The sequence below is a fragment of the Jaculus jaculus genome, chromosome 22 (assembly GCF_020740685.1).
Source record: "Jaculus jaculus isolate mJacJac1 chromosome 22, mJacJac1.mat.Y.cur, whole genome shotgun sequence".
Taxonomy (NCBI): domain Eukaryota; kingdom Metazoa; phylum Chordata; class Mammalia; order Rodentia; family Dipodidae; genus Jaculus; species Jaculus jaculus.
In genome coordinates, this window is record NC_059123.1 from 12,193,457 (window position 1) to 12,217,687 (window position 24,231).

General features: G+C 41.0%; 1 protein-coding gene across 1 annotated transcript in view; it reads left to right on the plus strand.

Moving 5' to 3' along the window:
* Positions 1-24,231, plus strand: part of Pik3c2g (phosphatidylinositol-4-phosphate 3-kinase catalytic subunit type 2 gamma) — a 336,855-nt gene that overhangs the window by 201,293 nt on the left and 111,331 nt on the right. The window contains exons 18-20 of the mRNA XM_045139435.1: positions 10,228-10,408; positions 14,618-14,725; positions 22,093-22,185. Coding sequence (XP_044995370.1) covers positions 10,228-10,408; positions 14,618-14,725; positions 22,093-22,185 — 382 coding nt within the window. The remainder of the gene's footprint in view (positions 1-10,227; positions 10,409-14,617; positions 14,726-22,092; positions 22,186-24,231) is intronic.

Genomic DNA, 24,231 nt, shown 5'->3' on the forward strand with positions numbered 1-24,231 from the left:
GTCCTTCCCTGGGGGTGATTATCCCTGGAAGACCTTCCTTTGTCACAATGACGCCAGCTTGCAGCTATTGGCCCAGGCGTCCACCCTCACGACCTCAGTTGACCTGAATTTCATCCTTAATGACCTCATCTTCAGATGAGTCACTTCGAGTGTAATGCCTTTGACATATGATGGGGAGCAGACACAATCCAGAGAGAAACATAGATGATAACAGAGCAGACATCATTATCATCAATTCACAAATGGGGAGAGTTAGTGTGACAGTAAGCCACTGTGGTCACACAGAGCGTCTGAAACGGAATGCATGTGGAACTTGCCTGGCGTTCACGGCTACGGCGAGCCACGCCGATGAAGGACGATCTGAACAGCACTAACAATGACGTCACCACGCCAGCAGACAAGCGGACGCGCAGGCGGCAGAGGCCTCAGAGGACGCCACTAACCACTAAGTCTTTATTGAGCTTCCAGAAGAAACGGGATTAAATGGTGCTAACCGACTTCAAGGGACAAGTTCTTTCATGACTACGAGCAAGAAGCGGCCCAGAGATGCTCTCAGGACATCAAACACAGCTCCAGGTCTCAAGGATAGCATCTGGGGGACATTTATGTCTTTTTGGGATCAATGGCACTGTTTGTGACTCTGGAAAAGGGAGGGTGCAGCAGCTCTCTCCAGCTGGGGTTTGAAGCTCAGCTTCCGGGAACATTAGGTATTTCAAAGCCAGCCTTGCCACACACCTCCAAACCTGCCCCTCCGGCTGTGTGCAGACGCCTGGATTATTCCCCACACAGTACGAATGATTATGCAGCTATCAGTGGGGGCTGAATGCAAACCAAAGGGGGGCTTTTGGTATTAGCTTGCTATTCTTATGAAACAGCAAAGGAACTGCCTCACCTTAAAAGAAATGTTGTGAGGGAAATTTCATGAAGACAAGGCTTACACATCCTTCAAAGTAACTCTTCATGTATTCTGGGAGCAAAATAGGGCTGGAAAGATGGCTTAGCAGTTAAAGCACTTGCCTGCGAAGTCTAAGAACTCATGTTCAACTCTCCAGGTCCCATGTAAGCCAGATGAACCATGTGATGCAAAGTCACACGTGCACACAAGATGGTGCACACATGTGAAGTTGGATTACAGTGGCTGGGAGCCCTGATTTGCCAAGTCTGTCTCTTATTCATTCTTTCTCTCTCTCTCTCTCTCTCTCTCTCTCTCTCTCTCTCTCCCTCCCTCCCTCCCTCCCTCCCTCCTTCTCATAAAAAGGTTTTAAAAAATGCACGGAGTTAGTAACTTACAGCAATATTTCTAAGAGTAAGGGAAAGCAGTACCTATGGGGCTAATTTTAAGATTCCACGAGCATGCATTTGAGCACCAATTACATGCCAACAGAATTCACTGTGCTGTGGTACATGTGCCAATATTATATTTCTCTTCTGTCACAACTTGGAAGAATTTGGAACTAAGGGCTCAATTAAGATGTACAGTGCAAGAAACATGTGTTATGTGTGCACATCCATCTGGATTCTTGGTCCTAAATGTGATCTCTGTGTAACTTTCAGCTAAGCTTCCTGTCCCCTCCCCTCACTCAATGCTACCCAACCCTGTCACTTGCGTCATTGAACATGAGAAGCCAGGCTTTTCCAAAGCATCGTGTCAACCCCACTTGGTCAACTGAGGAAGGGATGCAGGAAGGGTAAAATGAGTGGTTTGTATTATTCCACACTTCTTATTCTATTCACATTGCAAGATAGGTAAGAAAGAGAAATGTATCAATCTTTATACATATTTCAAATGAAATTAGATTAACAAACTCTTGGTTAAAAATATTGAAATTGGCTTCTTGGATGTAGATTTGGCAAGGAGTTTTCAGGTAACAAAGGCAGAGAAATGAAGAACTTGGAAAGTAAAAAGACCACCTGATAGTGTCGGTAGTTTAGAAAACTGGAAGCAAGAAGATGATATTAAGGCAGGGTGATTGCTCAGTGATAGATGTAACATGGGGCTTGGCTTCTGTCTCAGTACTAATTTCTTTTGGTTTGGGGGTAGGGGACAAAGAGAAAGAGAAGCTCAGTGTAACGGTCAACTGCAATCTGCGAGCTTGGATTCTCCACCCAGTGAATACTATCGAAGCTAGTGATGTCGTGGTCATCAGCTGAAACTCTTTGGAGAGCCAGGTGGAATCGTCTCACCAGTATATCTGGTTTTGGCCCCACCTCTGCCTGCACACAAAGTGGGTCACATATATTGTATTCCACAAGCTTGTTTGAACCCCAAGAAGCTGACACCCATGCGGTGAACTAGTTGGGGTGTGGGAATGCAAGCAAGTCTCTTTCCATCCCTCTTCTCCACGCTGGCCTTATTTGACCTGCCTGTTCACACAACCCCAGGGAACTGACCAGCCTTCTCTTAGGACAGGAATCTCACCTGGAATGAGGTGATGGGCTCCCATCCTTCCATCTTGCAATCACTATAAAGGAGTGTCTGTGAGCTTCCCTCCTCGGTGAACTTTGAAAAGGATAAGATGCGTAATGGAACCACTCTATTTCTCATTATACCGATGACTTACGACTTTCAACTTCATCTATCTGCAGACATATAGGAGCACTCTGTGGAAGGATGAGCTTGCTGCACCACAACCAGTCCATCCATTTCCTAAAAGGTCATGAGGGTTTACCTGCTTGCTGTTTTCATTTGCTTAGCTTGTTGTAATCTAAAATATACATTATCTATTTTCTTCTCTTTCATCTTAGATCTTTTTATTTTTTTAAACAACCCATGGTGGCTTGGACTCCCAATCTTCTTACCTCAGCCTCCCAAGTACTGGGGTTTGGGGTGTGCCTCCTCTACATCCTGTGTAATTTTAGACCATTGCAGCTACCCACCAAGGCAGCAAGAAAAAGTGCCATGTCACTTGCTGTTTCACACGGTTCCTCCTCTAAAGCCCTTGGTTCCCTCGGTGCTCCGGGCTCCATGGGGCCACCTCTCTCTGCTTCCAGCGGGCTGTCCTGTGTCCTCCGCAGGCTTCGTTTAGCCCTGAAAAATCTTGCCCTTGCCCCGATGCTCTCATTAGTACAAGACATTCAATGAGACGGTCTCCTTTTGGACACATATACATTTGGCTGAACAAGCTAACAGATGGCACATGGGCCTCTTCAGACTTCTAAATGAGTCTAAATGAGTCAAAAAAGTATGCTAACCTAACAACATAACAATAAAATTTCAGCAACATGAGAGAAAATATCCATGTTCAAATGAGCCTAACCAAGTTATTTTTGAAATCCCCTTTGGGACTTTTTATGATCCACGAGGGAAAGCTACTTTTGGTGACTTCAACAGTCTGTTTTACCTGAAGTTGTATGTTGAAATAGATCACCTGTCTGATTCACTATATTTGGATCAAGATGATTCTTGTTTATCTTCAGTAATTAGGTTTGCCCCAATTATCTTCAGGGCTGCCACTGGAGACATGCAAAAATATATAAATAAATATGTTCCAATTCTGAAGTCCTTTCAAAATAACTTGTAAAAATAAAAAAAAAAATAACTGAAACAGATAAAAACAGAAAGAATATGAATTTGGCATGTCCACCCATTCTTACCATAGCAACAAGCAGCCCTGATGTGTCAGTGGCTTATAGCAACCAAGATTTATTCCACTCCACAGTGGCAAAGTAGACTGCAGACTTGGGGTACTGCTGCTCTGCTCCCCCAGCCTGCAAGCATCCACACTCAGCTCTTCCCCATGTGATCCTCTTGTCCAAGGAACAGGACAGGAAAAGGAACAGCTCTGGAGAAATGAAATTGAAAAATGAAAAATGAAAATCATCTTCAGGAACATGGGGACACATTCCACTCAGTTCCCTGACGTTCACCAGCACAAACCACAGGACCAAACTGAAATGCATTCTGCTTATGGAAAGGTACTGACAGTCTTAGGCAAAATATGGATGTGATCATCTCTTCAGAACAGAAAGCACAGTGTTGGGGGGAAAAATACCTGTGTGGGCACAGCAGGAACGTCTGCACTATGAGCATGCAACTTTCCAAAGGATGACACTGGGGGTGGCCACAACTGCTATCTGTAGAATCTGTGATATGCACAAGAATCCAAGTCAGTTACCTACCTTTATGGGCACCTCTCCTACATTTAAAAGTGCCAAGAAATGTATAAAGTCTCTAGGGTATAGATATAACTGTTTTGCACGTATTCCCATTCTGAATAGTTTTTTACTTTAGTTGTTACAAACTAGTGCACTGACAAATATGTTTTTTAAAAAAAAAATAACAACTGAGCAGGACAGATGGCTTAGCAGTTAAGAGCTTGTGCCTGTGAAGCCTAAGGACTCAGGTTCAAGGTTTGATTCCCCAGGACCCACGTAAACCAGATGCACAAGTTGGCTCAAGTGTCTGGAGTTCATTTGCAGTGGCTGGAGGCACTTGTGTGCCCATTCTCTCACTCTCTCTGCCTCTTTCTGTGTCTGTCATTCTCAAATTAATTAATTAATTAAATTAAAAAGATGTTTAGAAGTTACATACTTATCTTGGTTCACATTGTCCTCCTTACAAGCAGTATCCAACAGAAGTGTAGTACTAAGCTTCGTAAAGGAGCAAAGCAATGTGCTAACAATAGGCTAATCAAAGGGAATTCTTGTCTTTCCCAAGGATATTTACTGTATGGAGTTTCTCAGCTGAGGGAAATATTACATACATCTCTCAGCCACTTAGCAGTAACACAAAATTGCTAATACTTGTATGATTTTTCTGTTTCTTAACCACACTATTAAAAAATTCAGTATGAGTAATGTTTCAGGAAGTATTAGATTTCAGCCTTTATCTGCCCCAGGGTTCTAGAGTTCCCTGGAAGAAATCACGTCTAGCATCATCGGTGCTCTCTTAATAGAGCTGTCTTGGTTGACACTCCACGTATGCATGCACACATGTAAAATAGTAACAAATGGAGGAAGAAATGGAAGGTAAGTGCTGGGGAAGCCTGAAGCCTCTTATCATCCTGTTGACATCGTTCTGCAAATTAGTTTCTGCAAATTAATTGTATTTCCTCTCTTCACCTGTGGATAACACACACATGGTATAAGCCTAAGAGAGCATCTATGATATGGCACATTATGCTGTTGAGAACTAATGTTAAGAGCAAACACGGGGTGGAAAGATTGCTTAGTTGTTAAGGCACTTGCCTGCAAAGCCAAAGGACCCAGGTTCAATTCCCCAGGACTTTTAAGACCAAAGCACAAGGTGGTACATGTGTCTAGAGTTTGTTTTCAGTGGCTGAGGCCCTGAGTGGACCATTCTCTCTCTCTTTCTCATATTTATCTCTGTCTCTCTAATTCCCCCTCAAATAATTAAAAAAAATAAAATAATTTTTTTTTAAAGAGCAAAATGAAGGTATTTTTGAGGCAAGGGGGACTGGGTGGTGTGAATCCTCTGCTCTACCCTGTTGATTGACTGGTGAAATATGACCCTTTGGATTTATCCAGGCATTCCAGCAGGTGTCCAGAAGCAGCTAGAAGCATGAAAACAAAGTAGAACAGCTCTTATTTCCACAGAAAAATCTCTACTTCAAGCTTGTTAAGGCTTAGTGACCATCTTACGGTTCTCTGAGCCATTTGTTTTAGGTAAATAACTTCTAGACAAACATGTTCAGTAGTCTAAGTTAGGTGTCTTCACCCTTTCTTTGTACTTAGCATGCCAAACATGGTCAAGGTCTTCTCTAATCAACTAGCTTTTAAGCATTCATGTTATTTTTTTTAATTTTTAAAATTTTATATACTTTTTTTCTTATTTCCCCAATTGCCCTTTCTTATCCTCTTCTCCTCCCATTAACACTTATTATTTTTAAAGAAAATTTATTTGTTTTCAAGGAGAGAGGGGAAGAGAGAGAGAATACGCACACCATGGCCTCCAGCTTCTGCAATTGAATTCCAGATACATGTGCCACTTTGTGCATCTGGCTTCATGTGGATACTGGGGAATCAAACCCAGGTCATTAGGCTTCTCAAGCAAGTACCTTAATCACTAAGAAATCTCTCCAGCCACCTTCTTCTTGCCCGTTAATTTCCATCTTACTTTCAAGCCTTTTTTTTTTTTTTTAGCCCATTTAATTAAATTATGGTTGCTTGGGTGGAAGGTTATTTGCTGCAAGAAGTTACCAGCAGCTCCACCATTGACAGAGTATAGTCTATAAGCACTCAAGGCATGTGGACAAGATATCAGTTCAAATCACAGCTGGATCTTCCAAAGAAAGGGATGTAAAGGCCCCCGAAGCGTTGAGATTTATCTTAGAGTGTGTATGTGGTCACCTTGCCTGCATCTTAAAAGCCCGGTCTTCTAATGAGCAGGACACTTCTTAGGCCCTTGATCTTAACTTTCTATATTTTTAGACACTTTATTTAGCATAGGTAGGACTGTTTCTCCTAGGCTGAAAAGTCTTTAAAAAAAAATAAGAAATAAGAAAGATGACTGCTCAAGGGACAGTGGCCAGCTAACATCCTGTTTCTTTTTTATTTTTTAAATATTTTATTTAATTATTTGAGAGCAAGAGCAAGAGACAGAGAGAGAGAGAAAGAGAGAGAGAGATAGAGAGGAAGAGGCAAATAGAAAGAATGGACATGCCAGGACCACTAGCCACTGAAAACAAACTCCAGATGCATGTGCCCCTTTGTGCATCTGGCTTACGTGGGTCCTGGGGAATCAAACCTGGGTTCTTTGGCTTCACAGGCAAATGCCTTAACTTCTAAGACATTTCTGCATCCCTAACTTCTCATTTTTTATGAATACAAGCAACTAGCAACAACCGGGCTGGAGGGATGGTTTAGCAGTTAAGGCATTTGTCTGCAAAGCCAAAGGACCCAGGTTCTGTTACCCGGGACCCAGGTTAGCCAGATGCACAAGGGTGTGCATGTGTCTGGAGTTCATTTGCAGTGCCTGGAAGCCCTGGTATGCCCATGCTCTCACACTCTCTCTCTTCCCTGTAAATAAATAAAAATAAAATTTAAAAGAAAAAAAACCACAGCCTGAAGGACATACTGCTTTTTTAAAGTGAACCTTGCTGACATGCAATTGAGTAATCCTACATCTAAAACTGTGTAGTCCAACTGTTTCTAGAGTCATTGAAAATTAAAGGCCATATTAATTTTTAATGCCAGTTTAAAATGCCTAAGGGTATAGGAATAAAATAATGGGATTTGTGTGGCCGTCCCCAACACTGTGTGACTTCCTTTTCACAGTATGTAAAGACAGTCTTTAGTCCATGAGTGAAAAGCCATGGGGCTGGAATTGGTTCACGTCAGAAGAATGTGCAATGCAGGGCTGGAGTGAAGCCCCTTCTCTGGGACTAATCGCAACAGAAACCGTTATGTTTTGTTTTCATTTTTGTTTTTGTTTTTGTTTGTTTCAGCTCTGATGTCTTTGAGATGAGACATATGGCTATATATTCTCTACAAATCTCCTCTGTGGTTTTATTTTGGACTCAATATCAAGCTAAGGATTTCCTCCTTGAGAGATAAGCAAATACATTGCTTAGACGAGAAGAAATAAAGTACTGTGAACACCAGTGAACCACACAGTTCTGGCAGACCCTCTTGCCTTTGATTCTGAAATCTTTCCTTTCATTACTTTAGTTAAAAAGTCATAAATTTCATTGGTGCGGAATACCTTTTTAAATTCAGCACACATATAGCTCTAGCCATTGGGTGGTTATACATTTATTATTGTGGTAGTTTGAATGTGTGCATGGCCCCAAAGACTCGGCATAAACCTGAGTCTCCAGTGGGTGGAGTCTTACTGGGGAGTAGGCATGCCACTGGGAGAAGATCTTGGAGTCCAGGCCTTAAGGAGTGTTGGGCAGATCTAAGTTGTGTGGAGAGCCGTTTGTGCTTTCTGGTGTTGGGGTTTGGTGGATATCTGATAGTGTTTCTCGCTTGCATCTACGGAAAGGAACCAGAGCCAGATTCTGTCTTTGATGGCCTTCCCTGGAATTTGTAAGTCTGAAATAAACCCTCCTATAAGCTGATTTTGGTCGAGTGTTTGTCCAGCAGCAAGAAGCTGAATATGTGTCTGTGCGTGTGCACACGTGTGCACATATATATTTAAATTATTTTATAGAATTATTATTATATTTATTCTTATTATATTATAAATATTGATATATGATTATTTATATTTATCATATTATACATAATCTTAAACTATTATAAAATTATTTTATGTTTTTAAGTTGAAACATTTCAAACATAAGCCAGGCATGATGCCACATTCCTTTAATCCCAGCACTCAGAGGCAGATGGGGAGGATCACTACAAATTTGAGACCAGCCTGGGACTACAGAGTGGCACCCTCCCTCAAAATAACCTCCCAAACAAAAACACAAAGCACAAGTAGCTGGGTATTCAAGGTGCATGAAAATGCTGTCAAGCATTTTCATGGAAAACGGCAATACTCTACCCAATTCCATAGTTCATGACACCTGACTAAAATGCAATATGGTACATTACCACAGTCAGCAAAGTTCTGTGAGAATCCAAAAAGCATGCAGTTCCACGAAAACATACCAAGAAATTGCACATGGGCTTGCATTGGCACACATCAAAATGCACATTTCTAATAATGATGTGATCTCTGATTACCCTGGCCACTTTAAAGCTCTCATCATAGGGACAAGTAGATTAAAAAAAAAAATCATCTATCTGTCTTACACTGAAAATAACCAGGCATCAATACAGAATATTTTTAATGTGATACATCATTATAAACTAACCCTAATCCAGCAAGACACATCTTCCAGCAAGTTCTACCTCCCAAAGGCTCCATCATCTAGGGATTATGTGTGAGGCTTAATCATAAGCACACATGGCTGTGAGGGACATTTTACACTCAGACCACCACACTGACCCAGGGCAAGAGCTATGTCATGGTGCCTGGTTTTATGGGGCTGGGATGGAAACTTGGGCTTCAAACATATGAGCCAAGCTCTGTCAGTTGAACTGCTTTCCCATGTCCAAGCATTTTCACTTCTCCACGTATATCAGACTTTCAGACAAATAAATGCTGACTGGGGGAGGCTGCAAAATGTAGATGCACTTAAGTTTTCAGAACACTCTCAAGTCGGTTAGCACCCTCCATGCTTTATACAAATCTAGACAATAAGAATTATTACATTATTGGATAGATAAAAAATGTTTCAGGGCTATGGGCTGGAGAGATGGCTTAGCGGTTAAGCGCTTGCCTGTGAAGCCTAAGGACCCCGGTTCGAGGCTCTGTTCCCCAGGACCCACGTTAGCCAGATGCACAAGGGGGCGCACGTGTCTGGAGTTCGTTTACAGTGGCTAGAGGCCCTGGCGCGCCCATTCTCTCTCTCTACCTGCTTCTTTCTCTCTGTGTCTGTTGCTCTCCAATAAATAAATAAAAATAAAATAATTTAAAAAAATGTTTCAGGGCTAGAGGGATGGCTTAGCAGTTAAGGCACTTACCTGCAAAGTCAAAGGACCCAGGTTTAATTCCCCATGACCCATGTAAGCCAGATACACAATGTGGCACATGTGTTTGGAATTTGTTTGCAGTAGCTGGAGGCCCTGACCCATTCCTCTCTCCCTCTCTCCCTCCCTCCCTCCCTCCCTCTCTCTCAAATAAATATTTTTTTTAGAAAAATAACATTTCAGACTGATTAAGAGTCTTGCAAGCCATAGAGCTGAGAGCTGAGTTCTGAATTGTCTTAAAACAAAAACAAGCCTCTTGTTTTGCCAATGTTTTCCTCCAAGTTATCAAGGGGAATTGCTAGGTCTGAGAAGGAACAATGCATACCTGTGAGACAGAACTGAAACATTATAATTTGGAGACAAGGTGGGCATCATGATTAAGTCACAATATAGTACCACTGTCTTCAAAATCTATTTCTAAAATCCTCTGCCCATATTTCAATAAGTTAAAGATTTTCTTGGGGTAAGTGTTTGCTATTAAGAATTAAGAAGACAGAAAGAAGAAAAGGTGCATTGTGAATTGAGATGAGAAAAGGCAGCATCTTATTGATTCTTTACTCTGAGAATCTCATTAGCTATCAGATGGAATTTGTTGGTTGCCAACAAATAAACATTTTCCCCCTTTCTAAGCTGTTAAAATGCCCAGAGCTGCCAATGCCAGATCAGTCTCAGAAAGTCCCCGTTGTTGCTACTGGAGATGATTACAAATCAGCTTCAGATAGAATTCTCTTTTATTTCCTACAGGTTGCTAACAGATGCAGAGAATGAAACTTATTTTAAAGGCTGGTATCAGAAACTACTGGCTGCTCTCCAATTCTGTGTAGGAAAAGCCTTGAATGATGAACTTTCCAAGGAAAGGAGACTTGTCAAAATTCTGGAAGATATCGGGGACAAAGTCAAATCTGCCAGTGACCCTCAAAGACAGGTTTGTGAAGAAATTCATCTTAACATACTGAAAACTATTCAACTTTGGACCAATTTAATTTTGTATCACAGAACAACATGCATGGCTTTCTCATAAAGAAAAGACCTGCCAAGAAGACATCAACTTATGGGCAATTTGAGAGGGTTCAGTGGATAAAGTACCTGAGTTCTGATCCCCAAAATCCAAGTACAGCTTTTGCACAAGCAATAGTGTTTGCAATCCAGTATGCCTACAGAGAAATGGGGTGGAGCCTAGAGGACATACCTTGCTGAAACTCATGGGCCATCTGGCATATTAAATTTAGCTACAAACAAGGACCCTGCCTCAAATAAGATAGAAAGCCAGGACCAACACCTAAGATTGTCCTCTGACCTCCACAAGCACACTGTGGAATGTGTACACACTCTCTCTCTCTCTCTCTCTCATATATATACCCCAAAAAATAAAATAAGGACAATTTGAGCAAAATTTGATACAAACTTAAAATAGCACCTCAACTCATATTCATGAAAGAGAGTATACAATCTATGCCTAGATCTTCCTAACATGGCCTTAAAGAAAGTTATATATGATTGACAGTTCTTATACATATATATAATATATTTTTACCATAATATCCTCTCCTATTCCCTTCTCTTGTGACATCTCCTCATCTCCCTTCCACTGACCCTTTCTTTATCCCAAGTCATCAAAGCCATATTTGTTTCCTTTTTTTCCTTTCTACTAAGTAGAAACTTTGTGTGTGGATGCATCATATGTTCATATCATCATTTCCCTCCTCCATACCCCCATTCCACTGAGGACCTCCTTAGTGGGATTGCTGATATTCACCATGGAGTTGTGGGTTATGAGTTATGACAGCAGCAGTCAGTCATTGTGGGGGTGGGGGACAATGACTCTGGATACTCCCTCCCACCCTGTTGTTTTTACCTTCTTTCTGTCCCCTCTTCTGCAAAATCCTTTGACATATATATATATATATATGTATATATAAAACAGCAAATGAAATAAATGAAAAAATAGCACAATGTCTCACAATATTTTTGTATTAAGATTCATAGATAGCCAGGGCTGGAGAGATGTCTCAGCAAGTTAAAGGCACTTGTTTGCAAAGCATTCTGGTCCAGGTTTAATTCCCCAGCACCCAAGTAGAGTCAGATGCACAAAGTGGCACCTTTGTCTGATGTTCATGTGCAGTGATAAGAGGCCTTCAAATATACATTCCCTCTCCCTCTCTCTCTCTTTCTCTCTTTCCCTCTAAAATAGATAAATAAAATATTTTAAATAAGTAGATTCACAGATCACCATCAAACTATTGTAGTTGTTTTCTCATTGACATCACACAGCACCTGGCTCTTATTTTCCTTGATCTAAAAGAACCTTAGCCCTCCTTGGTTATCTGAATCATTGGCTTATTTTTTTTTTTTTTTTTCATTGATAGAGGCCATTATGTAGGCATTCTTGAGTTCAGCACTGGCGGTGTAAGAATGCAGTACACACCACCCACTGCATCAGCAACATTGCTCAGTAAAAGTTGAGGAACTGCCACCAACTAGAAGTTAAGGATTGATGACTAAAACATGAGTCTTGTCCTTAAGAAAACTCACCATAGTTTGCACTCACTGTCTAAAATCAACGCACTCTTCAACAAAATGATACGAAAAATAACAATGTGCAAAATGTCCCAAGATTCTTTCCCAGAGTAGGGTTTTTTCCTACTGGAAGTTGGTTCATTTAACTGAAATGACAGAAGCTCTGCTGTGTCGCCTAGAAGGGAAAAAATGGAAAACAAAACGCTTAAGTGTGGGATTTGTTTTTAAGTAGAAGCTACATAAACTTTGTATGCATGAACGAACCTTCAGGCATGTAGTGTGACAGGCAATGCAAATATTCAAAGCCTCTTATTTCTCAAGGACATTAATTATTTTCTAGCATTAGAAGAAAAAGTTGATAGCCAGGATACAAAGCTTCCAGAAATTTGGGAATGGGTTCATTTCTTATCTAATATTTTTAAATCCCGCATAGTTAAGGTACACACTACAGTTAAATAATCCTGGTATCTTTGTTTTTTTTTTTTTTTTTTTTACAAGTTTCATCAAGTCCCATAGTGATACTGCCATTAGTCACTCAAATAAATACACTTCTCTTGCCTTAGCTGGCAGCTTTGGTGAAAACACCTTTACACGTAAAAATAGAAAGAGAGAGGCAAAAAAACAGAAGTAAGGGGGGTGGCTGACAGCTATTTTCTCTGTTCTACTTTTAAAAAATGTGCCAAATTGAACCTGGCTGTACAAAACAGAAGTGGTTTTACTCAAAGGGATGTAACCTGTCACTCAGCTCCATCCCCTGCCCCCTTGGATTTCCTATATTACAAAAGAAATTGATCAGTAAGGGACAATGGGCTTATTCAGTTGAGTAAAAGCAAAAGCGGAGGGAGAAAGGGTAGTTTCCCTCCCCTTTCTGGTTGTAGGGCAACAGTTTCACAGAAAAGATGGAACAAATGCCAGGAAATGTGCACACGCTAATTTAACTCTGAGATAAATTGTCAGGTTAAGGAAATTGTCTTCCTAAGACACAAGTTCCTCCTCTGTGTAAGACTTTATTCTGTTCCTCCCCTAGCAGAGGATTCCTGGGGACATTTTAATTCTTTGGGGTCCATTGGTTGGGTCCCTGTTTCAGGAGCTGAGATTCCCTCAGCGCTGTTCATCGGGGAAACCCATCATATATCACAAGGAGGGCAGACACAGATGCAGAAAGAGGTCATGGTGTGATTTTTGCCTCAGCCACCCACCTGCGTCTTCAGGAACCCAGAAGCAGTGAGCTCCATTTTTTTTTTTTTTTTTTTTTTTTTTGTGCCAGTGACCCAAGGTTGTAAGGTCAGATTGGAGAGAGGGACACTGAGTCAGAGCACCCTGGAAGACAGCAGATTAATTCATGGAGGGTTAATAACAGCAACCCCATGGGCAACATGATGGGGGCTCTGAAGAGAAAGCTTTCAGTCTCACCAGACAATGCAGGGCTGTTGTTCTAAGAAGATTTTCTAGGGAGGGAGCTCCTGCCTGCCTCACACAAAGGCAGCCTTGGGAAGCAGCCACCATGAGAGCTGGAAGGGTTGCTTCTGATTCCTGGGTGGCATGGGGAAGGGAAAGGATTAGGGGCTGCTATTTCTGCAGGTGTTGATTGGGTGGTCAGGGCCTGAACAGCCCCTAGCTGGAGACCTAGCAAGAGCTCAGAAACTCCTGAGAGTTAATTAAACATTGTTAATCTTGGTAATCCGCACTGGGTTTAAAAAAAACTACAAAACTAGGCTAAACAGAACTTTTTGTTGTTGCTTGATGATGAACTGTGACTAGTTTATAAATATGCTCAGGGACTGGAGAGATTGCTTAGTGGTTAAGGCACTTGCCTGTGAAGCCTAAGGACCCATGTTCGACTCTCCAGATCCCAGATCCCAGATCCCATGTAAGCCAGACGCACAAAGGGGAGACAAGCACAAGGTCTCACATGCCCACTAGGTGGCTCAAGCAGCATCTGGATTTTGATTGAAGTGGCTGAGGTCCTGGAGCAACGATTCTCTATCTCTAAAAAAAAAAAAAAAAAAGATGCTCAGGTTTAGAGGTGGTGTTTGTGGTCACACCGGTCCGAAGGCTCTGTGAAGTGTGAGGAGATAGAAGCATCAGAAATATACTCACTGGCCTCTAATAATCTGTTAACGTAAACTATTGCTTCTGACAGAGTTATGCCATTGAGGTTTTTGTCATTATTACTACTGTATGTAATATTTTTAAAAATTCACTATTCTTTTTAAGTGTAAACCCTGATGAACTAAGATCTTAGGAAATTATCAGAAAAAAGGATCAACTTAATAATTATGGAAGGCAGGGGCTTCACTCTGGTGGGCCACAGGAACAGGCCCACCTGCTGTGCCTTGTTTGATGAGTGCAATGCTTTGCTGGGGGCATGCTTCTATCAGAACTGGAAGTCACCGAGAAAGGACACATGCTCTGCTTCGTGTCCTTTCTCCGTGTTCCCTGTCGTCCTTACTGGGCCCTCCTACGTGATCCTAATACTGCTGACCCCAAAGTCATTTACACATGTGACTTCTGAATCCATGACTTAACCTTACCACAAAAAGAGGTATGACTTGAAAGAAGAGATGAGTTCATTGCAATTTCTTTAAATGCCATTTTCTAATTGTTTTTCTTACAGGAGGTACTAAAGAAAGAGATTGGCAGACTAGAAGAATTCTTTCAAGACGTACAGACTTGCCGTCTCCCTCTGAACCCTGCCCTGAGTATGAAAGGCATTGATCGCTCTGTAAGTTAGTTCATTCAGTAGGAAAACTGAGTCTTTCTGCTTTGCCTTGCGTGCTTCACTGCGTGGTTGCATGTTACTTACGTGAGCTGCTGCGTGTGTACCAGCTGCCCCGCGGCAGCCTCCCAGCTCCACCAGAGGCATGTTGGGATAAGAAGCACATGGGCGAATTTGTGTTCAGCTTTCGCGGGTGCTGGGAAATGGAACTCAGACTGGCAGACTTGAAAGCAGGCAATACTTCATGCTTTTAAAATAGAACAAAGAATTCGCAAATAGGTATTTCAATTACGTTAAGGAGAAGAATTGAATCGCATCTACACTATGTATTCTGTTTGATGCACTGTGACCATATGGGATGACACTGTCCTTGTATGGTCTGGTTTGTTGGTTTGGAAGCAAATTATCAATCAATTCATAAGAGGAAAATGAAAGAAATAGAAAGGTACTTCTATACTGAATTTATACTTTGTGCTTATAAAGGGTGGTTGATTCGGGGACTCCATGCATAAACTATTTCTTGGTTCCGTCTGAGCCATGAAAGGGTGGACCAGGTGGGAGAGTTGACGATGTCATGCTTGAGTTGTACTGTGTGCGTGCCTAGACTAGTGATATCGGTCCTTAGTTATGTTCACTCTGCCTTCATTCAGTTTCAAATGCACTGCAGCTCCTATACCAGTGTGTTATGTTACATATGCTGTGATGTTACTCGTGGCGGAAAAGCCTTTCCCAGTATTGCCAGGCTCAAGGCTTTCTAAGCCTTCTCTTCCTAACCCTCTGTCACGTGGTGTCTCCTCAGCCACTTTGTCTGACAAGATCAAGATCAAGATCATAATTCCTCCTTTGTTCCTGCTAAGCTTTTTCTATCCTGTTCCTCAAAATTTCAGAGTAGGGCTGGAGAGATGGCTTAGCGGTTAAGCGCTTGCCTGTGAAGCCTAAGGACCGCGGTTCGAGGCTCGGTTCCCCAGTTCCCACGTTAGCCAGATGCACAACGGAGCGCACGCGTCTGGAGTTTGTTTGCAGAGGCTGGAAGCCCTGGCGCGCCCATTCTCTCTTTCTCCTTCTATCTGTCTTTCTCTCTGTGTCTGTGTCTCTCAAATAAAAAAAAAAAAATTCTATTTATAAAAAAAAATTTCAGAGTAGTAAGACATTAACAAGCAAAAAAAAATGATTGATAAGTAATATTCTCAAAGTGAAAATGTTAAGCTATCATGCATGGAAAATAAATGATACTTAAATAATAAGATAGCAAAGAAAATAAACACAATCATTAGGAGAAAATGTATACTATTATTAGCAAAAGTGTAAAAGGTAAATGCAAAAATTCTAAAGACTTATTAACATCATCTTTATGATTTTTCTACTAACAAGACCTCCTATAAACTTTCTACATATGCTTCATAAGCATAACTTGAAAAGTATCACAATAAGGCATCAAATTTCATACACTGGCATATCCATCTATGCTAAAACTTAAATTGTCATTAATACTTAAAATTATATGGCTTTTCAATAATTGACAGTATTTACTAACAAATGTTGAAGGTAGATAGAAATTCATCATTTTTGACTGGAGAGATGGCTTAGCAGTTAAGGTGCTTGTCTGCAAAGCCTAAGGACACATGTCCCACTCTCCAGATCCCACATAAGCCAGATGCACAAAGGTGAGGCAAGTGCAAAGTCACACATGACCATTAGGTGGTGCAAGTGTCTGGAGTTCAATTGCAGTGACTGAAACCCTGGCTATTCTCTGTCTCTGTCTATCTCTCTAAAATAAAAAATGAAAATAAAAAAATAAAATAGAAATTCATCATAAGAATATAGCATCAATATATAAGAACAGGATCACAAATCTAGTTTTTAGCTCTTACCTGTGTGTGTGAGTGTGTGTGTGTGCGCGCGCGCGCGTATGCACGCCTGGGTGCTTAAGGGGAGGAGTAGAATAGATTCACTTGGATTAAAAAGCCTTAGGGCTATGGAGTGGCTCTTGGACATACTAAGGGGGAAGCTGGCTGGTCCAGGGCTCATCAGACTGGGAGTCACCATCCCTCATTCTACTGATGAGACGACACACCTTCCTTCCCTGCACTGGCCGACTTGCCCTGAGGTTGAAGGCCTTCCCCAAAGAGATCCAACTCCTGGTCCTATTTCCATAACTCTGTGCCTAAAATCAGGGCTGGGTATCTGTGGATACAACGGTGAGAGGACAGATGTGGCCCTATGACGATTTCTTCCAGTCCTGCTTAGCAGTGAGATGAGAAAATTACAGCTGAAATAAATGTGAGAAAGCGCTACTTCTCATGGAGACCGTATGAAATACCAAAGAATCCATGCTGGCCAGAAGCCTCCATCATGGAGTGAGGTGGCAGGGCCTTTAGGTGGAGAGAATGTTTTATTCAACACCAAAATCTTCATCCCAGAACAAAGACACACTTAGAATTCATAAATGTTGACTACAAGCAAATTCATGAAGAAAATAATTGTTTTTGAATGTAGTGTGTCAAGACTTTCTGTCATGATAAATGTCTTATTTGGTGCTATAGACCTCATACAAAGAAAGAAAAAAAAAACAACCTCTCTAAGTCAAAACTCACACATTGGAGCTGGAGAGATGGCCTAGCTCTGTGTGCTAAACTCTAGGGACCCAAGTTCAATTCCCCAGGACCCACGTAAGCCAGATGCACTAGGTGGCACATGCATTTAGAGTTCGTTTGCAGTAGCTAAAGGCCCTGGAGTGCCCATTCTCTCTCTATCTGCCAGCCCCCCCCCTCCTGTAAGATAAATAAATAATAAAAATATTTTTAATTAGGTTTAAAAAAACTCACACCGTGGGATGGAAAGATGGCTTTATGGATAAAGCGCAAGGATGAGGACCTGAGCAGAGATCTCGAGCTCTTAAATAAATGCTGGTAGTCATGGCAGCCTCTTGTAGTCCCAGCATGCAGGAGGTCCAGGTAGGGGATCCTCCCGCAAACTGACTGGCTACACTAACTGGATGAGCAAGCTCTGGGCTCAGTGATAGACTATGGCTCAGTCGATTAAAGAAGAGTGTGTTTAAGGAAGACAGTTGACCCCTGGCCTCTACACAAGTACACATGCATTCACACACGTATACACATGTGCAGATACACGTGCAAATAAAAAAACACCTCATTACACACACTGGTAAGTTATGCTTCATGGTTGTAATGGACGTGGGAGGTTCTTCCATTATAATGCCAGTCTCATGGAATGTCAGAGAACTTCATTCTTGGGAGAAACCTTCCAAATACAGTGATATAGGGAAGCTATTTGGGGTGTGTGAAAGCCCTGCTTACAGAACACCAGACAGTTCACACTGGAGACATCTCTGACCAAATAGGTGAGTGTGGGAAAAATCTTCATCCTGAGTTCTATCCCTCTCAGTTGGCTATATTGGGGGAAGAACTCGGGTTTGGATCAATTCATTTCTCCAAGACAGCCAGTGTCTTAGATTGGAGTTATGTTCTCTTGATAAGCTTTCTCAATCAAGTGTCTTCAGGGAACACTAATTGTGATATATAATTCCTCATTTCACTTTGAGTCACTGAAGAACGACCAGGTGAAAAAGTTGAGGGTGGCTTTATGCAGTCCTACTCTGTAACGGAGAAACATAAACAGACATTTCCTGTACTTGGGTTTGCTCTTTCTTCAGCTGTTTTCAGAGCGATGTCAGTCATCTGTGCTCTCAAGAAAAGAGGCTCCACCTTTTCTTCTTCAACCTGGGATCTTCCTTTATCTCTGGCAGCTTTCCCATGTTTTCCATTTGTGTAAAATCATTTTATAAGACTCTGGATCACTCTTTCCTATTTATTTACTATGGCCTTCCTAATAATCTTCATTTTATTATTTTTGTGATAGAGAGAGATGCAGAGAAACAGAGAGAGAATGGGTGTGCCAGGGACTTCAGCCACTGCAAATGACCTCTAGGAGAGTGCGCCTCCTTGTGGCACACATGCAGCACTGCATGCTGGGTCACTGCATCTGGCTGCATGCCACCTGGAGACGGAACGTGAGTTTTAGGCTTGGCAGGCAAGCGCCTTACCGGGTAAGCCATCGCTCCTGCCCTAATCTCCTTCTTAAACTTGGTTGGCCTTTCCCACCTAGAAAAACCTTTTTCTCCAAGTGTTTGATAACCTGTGTCTTCAAAATCTACTTTACCTGCAAACAACTTCCTTTGTCAAATACCCCTTAGTTCAGCTGTGACAAATGCTTTGTGAATTTTCAACTTCATGCATGTGTACATACTTCCACGTCAGCTTTATTGGCTGTTTGAGGATAGAGATGGTGTTTTCTTCCGTTAGCAGGTAGATAATGGTTTGTGCACAGGAGTCAATGCATATACATATATATTATAATGTATCATATGTATTATATATAATATATATTATTATAATATTATATATATATTATATTATATATATTATTAATTATATATATATATACATATATATATATGACATTCCTTGCCACAAATATGCCTTCTGCATGTGAAAACCCAAAAGTGACTGTTAAGGATGGGACTCAATTCCTATCTTTAGTCCAGTTTTGCCCTCCCTGGACTGTGGCTATAGCATACAAAACCCCACTAACTGGATTACTGAGTTTGAAAACTATAGGTCTCAACCTTTCTTGCTAATGCAGGAGGGATTAATTCTTTATCTTTTCCCCTTCACATGGGTGTGTGTGGTCTCCATACTATGTCTATGCATATTCATATGCACGTGGGTGAGCGCAGAGGCTGGAAGTGTGATCCACATGCCTTTTCCAGTCACTGCTCACTGTGATCTCTGCTGAGCCTCGGGTTCACTACTCCAGCTTGGCAGCAAGCGCCCAGGGTTTCTCCTGCGTCTGCCTCCCCAGCCCTAGGCCTGGAGGCCCAGACAACCCTGCTTGGCTTTTACGCCAGGCCGGGATACAGGACTTCATGATTGCAAGCAAGCACTTTGTGCCCTGCTTCACCTCTCTGCTCTAAGGTTTCTTAACTCTATACCACGACACGTTCCTGCATCTCCCTAATTAACTGATTCAGAAATTCATGCTTCGCAAGCAGCCTTATCCATGAAGCTACAAAACTGAAGCTGATTCGGTAAGCAAGGGCTTGTGTTTGGTTAGGGATTAGAATGGATTTATGTTGACAAGTAAGTTAAGAAATATCTTTTCTTCTCAGCTTTTACTGATTTCAGTTTATCCTAGATATGAAAATGCAAACTGATCCTTTGTCAGGCATCAATGTCATATTTTACGAACTTGATGAGTTGAATCTATCAAACTCGTGTACTTCCTTTAGAATTGATTTACCACCACAGCTTCAGTGTGGATTTTCCATACTCCAAACATGGACAGCCTTTCAACCTTCAAATAATTATCAGGAAAATAAGCAACAAGGAAAGTTGAATAGAAAACGGTCAATATCACAAAACTGAAAATACAATTGCAGAATGTGTCAAAAGAATTGAGGACAGGGGGCTGGGAAGATGATTCAGAGGTAAAGGCACTTATTTGAAAAGCCTGCCAGTCCATGCTCAGTTCTCAAGCCATCCATAAGCCAGACGGAGAAAGAAAATCAGCAGCACAGGTGCCTGGCACTGGTGGGCAGCTGCCCAAGGTCCTGATGCTCTTGGGTGTGTCTGCATGCGTGCATACACTCCCACATACAAAAGAATAAATATTTTTTTAAGATTAATGAGTGAAGAGAGGCTAAGCTATAGCTCAGTTGGTAGAGTGTTTGCCTGGCATGCACACATTCATGAAGTCCTAATTTCCATGCCCAGCTCCACATCACCTGGGTGTGGTAGGGCATGCCAGCAATCCCAGCACTTAGGGGTAGAGGGAGTAAAGTCAGAAGTTTAAGACTATACTCAGCAACATACTAAGTCTGGGGCTGCCTTAAGATACAGGTGACTGTCCCAAAAAAATTTTTAAAAAATAATTAAAAATAAATGAGAAAAGGAAGTTGTTCTGTTATTTGCAAGGAAAATACTCATTAACAAAAAAGAAATGATGACTTACTTTTTATAATTTTTTAAATTTATTTTGAGAGACAAAGACACACAGGGAGAGAAAGAGAGAGAATGGGCATGGTAGGGCCTTTAGCCACTGTGAACAAACTCCAGATGTGTGCACCTCCTTGTGCACATGTGCAACATTGTGCGCTTGCATCACTGTGTGTCTGGCTTATGTGGAACCTGGAGACTCAAACAGGAGTTCTTAGGCTTCTCAAGCAAGCTTCCTAAGTGCTAAGCCATCCCTTCAGCCCTGTATTATTTTTTTCAAAATATATGACTAGTGTCAAGTTCAGTAAAAGATATCCCATCCCCATCAGTTTATAGATCTCATAAAAAAATGAGTGAGATGAGATTTGTTACCTCTGTTTTACAGTGAAATGCAGAAATGTTAACTAACTTACCCAGGGACTCAGAGCTAATAAGATATAACATCAGAATTTTAATTTGGGTCTTTCTTAACTGTAAATCCGTGTTTCTTTAAAGTGTGCTCCAGGGCAGAAATGATTAAAAGAAAATATTTTTTTGAAATAACAGCTTTGATTTTGAACTATTAAGTAGCTAGCATAAGTATAATATCCACATACTGCTTAGTTTATTTGAACCTTAGACATATGTCTACAGTTCATTGAGGAAGGAACTGTAGTGGAAGGTTTCCAGTCTGTCAAAGTACAATAGTTCCTCCTTACTCACAGAGACTGTGTTCAAAGCTACCCCACCCCCACCATGAGAGCTTAAATCCATGGATACGACCAAACCCTGTAGATACTGTGTTTTCCTATGTCTCTGATGAGGTGTAGTTTGTAATCTGGCACAATAAGTGATTGATAATAAGAACATAAAGCATAATAGAATTGTCAGCATCACTATTTTTGCACGTTGGAGTCATTGTTCACAAACTGGAGTTCCTTGAACACAACGCTGCTGACCCTGAGCAGTCAATCGAATAAGCACACTGATTCTAAGTAGCTAATAGCTGGATACTATATACTGTGTGGATACATTGCACAAAGAGGTGGTTCATACGATGAGCAAGAAAAAGTGGAATAGTGCATTGCTTCATCATAGGAGGATGTGAATTAAAGCTTTAGAATTAATTTTGGAATTTTCCGTTTAATGTTATTGGACCAAGGTTGAAAGATGGGGAGAAAATCACACACTGTTACAAAGATGAGATTGGTAGACTCAAGTCTGTTTATTTCTGATGCATATGTTTCTTGGTGCCAAAGTAAAAAAAAAAAAAAGATTCCTGTTTCTCACCTAGCAAATTCTTCAAGGGCCACGGTGACAACAAAGGAAGGCATTTTGGTGTTTGTTTTGCTCATGTTTCTCTCTCTTCTTTTCCTCTAGGGATGCTCATATTTTCCCTCTAATGCTTTGCCACTTAAGATTACTTTCATCAATGCCAATCCAATGGGGGAAAATGTCCGCATTATTTTCAAGGTACAGTAAACCTCCTTAAACACCAAACTGCTGCCGTGAGCAAAAGCATGGATTTGTTACCCACAGAAAGACATGGTGATGGCTATTTCCCTCCGGCAAAAACACAGAGGATGTCCCAATTATTTTAGGTTCAGCCCTTTGAAAGAATTATAGTACATGCCAAGCAGGTGTGAAGTAAATCACACATTACTGGGGCAGAGCCAGGAAACCTTCAGTGTAAACCTCAGAGAGACCGTGTTTTAATAAGCAAAAGTGTAAAATCACTTACTTTTTTTACACTGGACCAATACTCCTTTATTTTTCCTTTCTAGGGCATATATATATACATGTATATATATATATATATATATATATATATATATATATATATATATATATATATACATACATATATATACACACACACACATATATACACACATACATACATACATACACACATACATATATACCTATATATGTGTGTATTATATATATTATACTATATATTGTAATATATTATATATGTGTGTATTAAATACATATTCTGGGTCTGTACATTAAACTTCATGTCCCTGAACTATTTTTTGTAAAGTTAATCATTCATTTATTTATTTATCTTCCATTTGTTCTTTATTATTAATTGCGGAGATTCTTAGTATGGATACATCATGAGTTGTATCATCCTTTCCCCCAACCCTGCCCCCACGCTGGAGACCTCCTCAGTGGGGCTGCAGGCACTCTCCATGGAGCTGTGGCTTATGTATTATGGTAGCAGCGGTCAGTTATGGGAGGGCAATGCCTCTGGGCATGAGGTCCCAACCTGTGGCTCTTACAATCTCTTCTGCAAAGTATCCTGAGCCGTTTCAAGTGTGCTTTAACTCTACTTCAGTGATTAGCTCCTAGGAGTCTCTGGATCTCTAACATCACTTTGGAATGGCAGAGAAAATGGGATGTGTTGTAGGGCTTCAGGAGGAGAGTTTCCTTTGGTTTTGATACTAAATTAGGATCAAAACTACCTAGAATTCAAATAGAGTAGACTAATATAAGATGTTTCTCAGCAAGTATTTGCCTACTTTAAAAAATATTTTACTTTATTATTAATTTTCATTTTCTTTTTCTTTCTTTTTTTTTGAGACTGAGTCTCATGTAAGCTAGGCTTTCTTGAACTCATGATCCTCCTGTCCCCAAATGCTGGGATTACAAACATGCATCACCACTCTGGGCTAATTGCCTAGTTCAGTAAATTGAGTTATTGTTTTCTTTGTCAATAAAAAGTAAATAGGGACTGCAGGGATTCCCTAGTGGTTAAGGCGCTTGCCTGCAAAGCCAGAGGACCCAGGCTGGATCCCCCAGGACCCACGTGAGCAGGATGCACAAGGTGGGACATGCTTCTGGAGCTCATGTGCAGCAGCTTAAGGCTCTGGTGCTCCCATTCTCTCTCTCTCTCATAAATAAAATAAATTTTAAAAAATAAATAACTAAGTAAGTAGGGACCACTTCAGTCTTCATATGAATCTCATAGGAAAATGAAAGGTACCAGCAGGTTACAAGGCGGCACTGATGAGGAGGGGCGGCCGATGAAAAGCGGAAGTTTAAACCAGGTGGGTGGCGCACACCTTTACTCCCAGCACTCGGGAGGAAGTGGTAGGAAGATCATCAGAAGTTTGAGGTTCGAGCAAACTCTGAGACTACATAGTGAATTCCAGGCCAGCCTGGACTAGAGCAAGACACTACCTTGAATGACAAAAAAAAAAAAAAAAAAAAAAAAGGAAGTTTTCCAATAGTCCCGTTAACTTTGTCAGTTATTCAACAAGGACTCTGAGTGCATCTTTGGTGAAGTCTCACTTAATATTTTTAAGAATAAGAAAATGAGAATTAGAATGCCTACACTATTGCTTTGACCTACATAGCGTCAAACTTCATGGTCCCATAGCACCATATATTTTTATGAAGGAAAAAATAATATCCAGCTCTCACCTGGGCCAAACTTTCTATGTATAATTTAGAGAATTTATTTTAGGTCAAACTGCTCATTTGTTTAAAGACACAAAAAAACCTGTCCTT